General features: G+C 39.7%; 1 protein-coding gene across 1 annotated transcript in view; it reads right to left on the bottom strand.

Moving 5' to 3' along the window:
• Positions 1 to 313: 313 nt before the first annotated feature.
• The window catches only part of SNX10 (sorting nexin 10), an 18,674-nt gene continuing 10,920 nt past the window's right edge, over positions 314 to 8,067 (bottom strand). Inside the window, exons 5-6 of the mRNA XM_010018190.1 lie at positions 1,121 to 1,336; positions 314 to 664 (exon numbers count right to left, since the gene is read on the bottom strand). Of these exons, the coding sequence (XP_010016492.1) occupies positions 586 to 664; positions 1,121 to 1,336 (295 nt within the window). The 3' untranslated portion in view covers positions 314 to 585. The remainder of the gene's footprint in view (positions 665 to 1,120; positions 1,337 to 8,067) is intronic.

The following is an 8,067-nucleotide window of genomic DNA, read 5'->3' as shown; positions in this document are numbered from 1 at the left end:
CAGAAAGACCACAGGAAGATATATTTATCTCTCAAATTGCCAGCAGCATATAGTTCGTACAAATGTTGTTTTGCTGATGTTGCTGAGCTACTTTCAAAAGTGAATACCTTGTGGGGTATGTAATTTCATCACCAATGTCAAATGACTTCTAAAGATGAAACTTCTCTGATGCAAATTACAAAAAGATGCTTTGAATATATTTGATATGATATACCAACTTTTAAGCTCAGGAATTAAGTTTACTTTATTTTTCAGATCCAAGACACGCACTCAACTGAGGGAAATATTGTAACTGCCATGTACGTCAGCAGTGCATGACTTACCCAATACTGAGATTTTAATACCTAAAAAAACCTCGATGTAATAGGTAGTGTGTAGACCTGAATCAACATACATAATCAATCAACAAAGAAATAGTATCGAGGTCTGTTTTGAAAATCTTATAAGGACATACGGTTGTATAGATGATGCCTCTTTCAGGTACACCTTACCAGCCAGCCATGTTTAGGTGGTACACATAACCAGTAACCAGAACAGAAACTGCTTTGCACTGTCCTTTGCTTTGCACAATACAGGAATGATTTTTCATGATTCTTCAGAAGCTGGGCTTGCTTTACATCCACATGAAATGCTGTCATCACTAGGTCCGAGCCCAGAGGATGAACTGCAGAAAAAGAGAGGGGGGGGGGGAACCAAAAAAAAAAAGGGGGGGGAAATAAAAGGAGGAAATTGGTTTTCACAACACACTCAAAGCCTGAGTAACAGAGGAGAACTTTAATTATCTCCAGTCACAAAGAGAGACAGGAAATTTGGACTTTTAATTAGCCATTTGGAGTGCAGTTGGATATTTTTTTAGCAAGATAATTTAAACGCGAATAATTCAAGTCTGACTAAATGAAATTCACATAATCAGAATGCAGATAATTGAATTTCTACTGCATTCATTAATTCAGTGTGGAGGTGTGTGTGAAGACTTCTATGATGAGCTGTCACAGCTCAATAAAATCTCAGTCAATTAATTTTTTCATTATCTTAGTATTACATCAACAAAAAAAGTGAAGCATGCGCGTATGTATGTATGGATATATAATCTCAGAAAGTGAGGAAATGCAGAAATCACCTCTCTGAATCAGAGTCTGTGCCATTCTTTCCATTTTTTCCCTCTTTATCTTCTATAGGAAAACGTCTGTTCAAAGAGGCGAACTTATGAATCGCATCAGCAACAGTGTATTTGGTCTGTCCAGATACACAAGCCTCCATATCTTCTGGGCTTAGCTGAGTCTGTAAGAAGAGGTGAAGCCTACTGTCCGAGAGCAACAATGCATCTTGTAGGATCCTGGAAAAAAAGAGGGGGAAAAAAAAGTTCAAAATTTTATATAGATGCACATTCAGACATATAAAGTGTTCTAACAGAACAAATTGTAAATGATGTCCTGCTTTTAAGTTTTCAGATGAAGCCTAAAAATCAGTAACAGAAGGTAATGAACATATTAAAACTATTAGGTTTGTGTTACTTTCTTATTACATTATTTGGAATTTTAGGTGAGTAAAACCATGAAGCTAACAGTTAGGCACATCTGCTGTTAGAATAAGTTCAAGGACATTTCTTCCATTTAACCATCTGTTATTACCACACAGATCAATTAATGATTTTTAGGCAGTTGGAGGCATATACTCTTACAAAAATTTGGTCTCCACTTGGGAACTCTTTTTTTGTTTGTTTTGTTTAATAGCTAAGCTTTGCTAAGAATTATGTCACCAATTTCTTTGGTGGGGGAAAAGAAGTGTGTAGAGAGACAGAGGACTTCATATACATGGAGTGTCAGGACTTCGAGATACGTGTAAACAGCAGAGCCAACACTAGCAAAAAATCATTTACACTTTTCCACATACGCATACATTTAAGCTAGAATGAAAATGCTAATACTGAGCACTGATTTAAATTTATTTGCAAACAGTTTTCAGGAGATCTAAACACTATTTCATTTCAGCTATTCTTTTCAAAAGTCTGTTTTAATCTTTGGTTTATACATGTATTTTAAATGAAGTCCTCAAATAAATTTAGCATAGAGTATTTACTTACATCAAGTGGGAGAAAACAAAATACAATACATTCCAGTAACACAGAAAGTTGTAGAGATATTTTTACAACGATTGAGAACTGAAGACCATCATCTTTTTTTTTTTTGGGGGGGGGGCGGGGAAGAGGGGAAGGCAACTTTGCTGCAACATTTCTCTGAAGAAGGCATTCCTTAATACACAAATCTTAGGATGATTAGCAAGAGACTTTATTTAATATGTACGTGTAATCTTACTCATGTAATAGTCATCAGAGCCTAGGACCTTGCCAAAAAGTGCTCCATGGAAAATTATTAAAATATCTTTAAACAAATCAAAACTTTTAAGAGTCAATATTTACTTATTTCTACCCATTTAGATTACAGTCATTACCAAAAAAGTCATTGCTATGCAACAGAAAACAATAGAGGACATTAATGTAAGAACAAGTAAGAGCAGAAAGAAAGAAATAAATATTGCATTCTGTAGGAACTCAGGCTAAAATGGAAAGTATAACTGATTAGTGCTTCCTCTCAAATAAAATTAATGGTGCATTTGTACTGTAATGCTTTAAAACACAAATACGTTCTGAAAACTGTTCTCTAAAGTGGCCAACATTACACTAATGTTTAATAATACACAAAAGGATTTGTGCTTCAACTAAGCTTACAAAAGTCTGCCAAATCAAAGTAAGTAATAAGACACATCTAACTGAAAATGGAGCATACTTGTGTACATGCACATTTCATTTGCCTAGGTAAACACACACACAGTCTCAACCAAATAACTCAAACTTTGACACCTTCCAATGAGGAAATGTCTGCCACAGTCCTAATGATCTACCAGACACATTTGAAATTCAGTCTCAGAAGGAGCAGATTTCACTGAAGTTCAAAATAAGCACATTCCATACCTAGAGAAAGTCTTTCTAATCTGATCTAAGTTCTCATCATTTTACTTCAAAATAAATGTAGCAAATAGACATCTGTAAAATCAATGCATGGTGTGTTAATATACAGAAAAACTTCATTGTCTAAAAGAAGCCAGTAAATGCTGCACAGAAATGATTCGAAACCCAGAATTTACAAGGCTACACACCTTCACAAATACAGTTTGAAAAGCCATCATTCAGCAGCCACCAAAAGAGGATTTCAGCCTTGGCTCTTGATAAACATACATTCCAAACAATGACAAACATCGCAACAAAAAGTAAAAACATATCATTCTGCACAATAAATCCGCATTTATAGCTTATGCAACTGCGGGAGTAAATGTTCTCCTTCCTCTTTTCTTCCTCTTAAAAAAGAAAAAAAAAAAAACCCAAAGCTGGAGTTTATTTTGGAGTAACCAGAGTTACTGTTTTTCCCAGGCTTAAGAGCACAATGAGGGGATGCACATTTCTGCAGTTCTAACATTTGCGTGTCTAATACCAAGTGACCCAGCAAAAAGCCAAGACATTAAAATCTGTGGATGGCATTTAGTTTCACAGATTTTCCTCTTGCCATACCTTCAAAAGTTTCCTGCCAACCAGCACAAACACAAGTAACTAACTGTTCATGAGATTACACTACACTTACAGCTCTGTTGCTGTTTGAAATGTATTTTATTTTCTTTATAAAATAATGGGTAATCTTTAAAATTGATTTTAGATGGTTTGAGGCATTACACCAGAGAAGTAATGAGCACTAATGTCAATGATATTGGACACAAATTCATTTTAGCTTTATTTCATGTCCAGTACAATTCTGCTAAGCCTTGAACTGCTAAAGCACTGTTATTAACTCGGCAGTAACCTAACACATAGAACAGCAAACAAAAGTGATAAGAGTACAGACTGATCAGGACCTCAAGGCTACTGTCCTTTTTCTGCAGCTATAATTCAATTTCCAATTTTACTTTACATTGGACTCATTATTTCACAGTAATTTTCTTTTCTGCTTCATAGTGCCATCTGGAGGTGAAAGGATTGAAGAGAAACCAAGGCAAAGAAACGGAAAGATGATCATAAAGCCAGTCACACACACACATATATATGTATGTATGTTCACATGGGGGGAAGGGACAAAACACCCAGTGCATTTTGCAAACCGTGTAAAACCACCCTGAAAGCAAATACGTGAACCCCTTTCAGCCAGTGGCACCCCTGAAGCATTTCTTTAATTAAAAAATAACTTCTGCCTTTACCACCCCCTCTGAACCAACAGGTTAGATTGCTTTTTAATTGCATTCTTCAAGCAATCAAAATGAAGAATAAATTTGCTGCTATCTGTAAGCATTATGCTTTCCTGTTCAAAATACTCCTTCAAGGGAATAACCACACATTTGTCACCAGATGGTACTACTAGTATTAAGTGCTGGTGTAGCAGTTGCTCTCTAGGAGCTTTTGCTGTCCTGGGGACTCACTGTGTGAAGGGCTGTACATCTACAAAGCAGATTTGGTTCCAAGGACTTGAAAAACCAAAGCCACAAAACACCACCTAACAAACTAAAAAGGCAAGAGGAGAGGCAGACTGTCACAGTATTAATACTCGGATGCCTCGGCAGAGGCTGAGCGCGTGCGCAGCTTCAACACAACCAGTAGCACTCCCAGTGCTTCTCCAACAGTTTTATTACAGCCGGTGCCAGCGCAAAGCTGCTGCTACAGCGATGTAAATCAGCTCTTGCTGCCGCTGCGCTAATGGAAGAGTCACGGCTCACGGTGATAATTCCTATAAACTGACTGAGCATATTTAAGAGAACAACAGACTTTCAACGCACGCCTGGAGTAGGAACCAAAGGGTAAATCCTGCAAGTCTTGATTCCATCAGTAGTCATTACTTGTCAGAGATCTCACTCCTCTCAGCCAGATTGCTCACACGCATAATGACTACTTATGTGATTAAGGGGGCTGCAGGATAAGGCTCTACATTTGAATTAGAGATAATAAAATCATTTTTTATTCACAGCCATGTGAACCCTTGTTTGTAAGCTTTCAGTAAATGCTTGGGATCTCCAGGCCTTTAAAGAAGTGGGACCGAAAAATGTCACTTAACAACCAGAAGAAATAATGTTATTTTTGAGGAAATGCTGGATACTATATGAGTATTTCTCCTTCCCTGTGTTACGGCAAGGACATTTACAAAAGACAAAACATGTGTTTTGTCTTATTTGGACAAGGGCCAAAATCTGGTTTTCTTCAACATGATTTTATTAGGTATATTATACACTGTTCTGCAAGAGGAGAACAACATATGGCTGAACAGTACAACTTAATCCTAACTAAAGATTTCCTGTATCTACTGTAACCTAATACAATGACAGATGCATGCTTGAATGTGTGTGGAAGGTTAACACTCCCGATTTTGTTTTCAACAAATTTACTCTACCCATTTACATCATATCATGAGAGCAAGGGGGAGAAAAAAAACACCAGGAGTGGAAAGGCAGGGGATGACAGCCTATGCTGTGGTGCCCTCTATTGAGCATCCAGCCCCTCAGCCCCAGCAAACAAAGCCCAGTTTCCTCTTAAAATAAGTCAACTGCGTCTTCTCCTTCATTTTTCAAGGGAGAAAATATTACTGATAGCAAGCAACTGTGAGGCAACTGTTGGGCATCTGATAATGCATACGTTTAGGAAAAGATTAAGTGACATGCACCTGCTGGGCATTACTCACTTTGCTCACCAGATAGGAAATATTAGCAAGGCTCCATTGGAAAGAGGCAGTCACCGCTCGCTGAAGGAGATCCCACCTACCCCATGGCCACCAATGCTCCTGCACGAGTCCCGGCAAGCTGGCATCCATCCCCTTTGGAGCCAGTCTCCTGCTTTCCACATCCCGAAGAGAGCACCCAGCGGAGACATCTTCAGCAGAGTCCTCCAACCAGCTCCTGCCTGTGGGACTGTGGTGGGTAAGGTAAGGAGGTTGAGGAGGAGCCACCTCCAGAGAATGGCTCTGCCTTAGGCAGCCAAGTTTTGGGTGGCTTGCTCACTCCAGCTCAAAGTGAGCTCAATGCACAGCCACGTGGAACAGCAACACTGTGGATGCCATTCATCTCCCCTGTGTCTGAGCACTGCATTACTCAAAACTCATACTGTGTCTTCTACCCCATCATAAACTTCATGCTTGAAAACTAATTGAAGACTAATCCTTTTTCCTAAACCACGTAATTATTTTTTTTTTTTGCATCCAGCTGTACTAAAAATAGAGTCAGTGATTGAACCCAACTTCATTTAAAATGGTTTTATTAGTTAGTTTTCTAATGAGAAAAGCCAAATGATCTTCTGTGAAGGTAATCTAAACACCACACTTAAACCTGTGCAGCTACAAAGGCTGGAAAGCAAAGAGGATTTTACAGAACTTAATAAGATAGTGTTTTAATTTTGACCTCTAATTTAAGAACAAGCCTCTCCTGTGAATTTACAGACATCCTCAAAGGATGAGGATACTTACCAGGAAAAACACGTAATTTTCCTTATTCTTACAAAGTAATTCATAATTGAAAAGGGGCTAGCTGACTTCCGCTAATGCAAATGGCCTCTTGAAATATTAAATTATGCCCAGACAAGAAGTGAGCTTTACAGCTCTTCATCACTCAGAGATAATAACCTGTGAGACAAGGTCTTACCCTGCATTTGTGCAGTAAAGCCAAATCAAAATGGGACACCTGTTTCCAGATTTGCCCAAAACTCTAGAGCTTTGCTTTAGTTTCCAGCTGTTGGCCCAATTCTAATACTACTGTGCTCAGCTCAGAGATGCTTTACAAAGGCTGCATCTAAATATGCACCTTGCCCTATGCTTACTCATTCTGGAGCGACACATGAAGGAGAACAAGAGCCATTCACATGTAGACAATATGGAGGTGCTCCAAGGGCCAGAAGACAAATACCAGAGAGCCTCCAGCCACTTGATCTTTACTCCTTGGGCACGTGGCTCCTTTCTGCCTGGCAGGCAGAAAGCACAGCAACCTGCTCACACAGCAATCAGCACGGGGCACAAACTGAGACTGTGAAAGATCTAAACTACATTTCAGAGATGGCTTGGATTCTGGTAACCTCATGAGGCGCTGAGTGCAGAGAGGAGCTCTGGTTCCTGCATCACATGCAGCATTTGCAAGATGGTACCTGCAAACCTCTCCCTTGACAGGTCCACGTAAGGTCGAATGCCCCAAAGCTGGCAGTGTTCAAGGCCAGGTTTGACAGGGCTTGGAGCAACCTGGTCTAGTGGAATGTGTTCCTGCCCATGGCAGGGTGACTGAACTGGATGACCTTTACGGTCCTTTCCAACTCAAACCATTCTATGATTCTGTGAATCCCATTTCTTCCCACTACCATAAAGAAACACCAGCAGGTCTGTGAGCTTCTGCCCCGTGACTGCTGTCATTGCTGAAGTGCTTTGCAGTTCTGAATTACACCACCCCATGCAACTACTTTCTGCATTCCTTCTCATCCCCTTTCTATTATACCAGAGAGATTCGGCTTCTCCTGGCATTGCCACACTACAGAACATGCAGCATCCAGACCTAGAGCTTTATTAAAGTGTGTGTGCATGCATGCATACACTTGTTATAAACGTAATTATACAGACACTTGTTAATGAGTCCCACAAATTCAATTTCAGAGAAAGAAATCATAAACTTTGCTTGAGACTCATAAAAAAGGGGATAAAAAATCATCATGGCAGCCGAGCTGAGCCAGTGAAAAGATGCCTTCTGCAGGCAGCAGCAGCACAGAGGTGCCAGCCAGCAGAGGGCAATGGTACAGCACACAAGGTGCCAAGCCAACCCAACCCGACACAAGCCCTGAAAATCCCTTCCAACCATTCCCCAGGGCCGAGAGAAAGTAGACACGTTTCTAAACGGCATCCAAGTTCAAATACTTAAATCATCACCTTACAATAGCGATGCCTCTTTTCTCACTCCTAGACTAACAGCAGCAAGGTAGAACACTCCACATGCTGCCATTTTCTGCTGGCAGTACCCATTTAAGCTACAGACATCCACAAAATTGGAGGGTAAGAATGTGTTTTAAGA

Source organism: Nestor notabilis, unplaced genomic scaffold (genome assembly GCF_000696875.1).
Source record: "Nestor notabilis isolate BGI_N333 unplaced genomic scaffold, ASM69687v1 scaffold12207, whole genome shotgun sequence".
Classification (NCBI taxonomy): Eukaryota; Metazoa; Chordata; class Aves; order Psittaciformes; family Psittacidae; genus Nestor; species Nestor notabilis.
The sequence above is the reverse complement of the archived record's forward strand: the minus strand, read 5'-3'. Positions and strand labels throughout refer to the sequence as shown.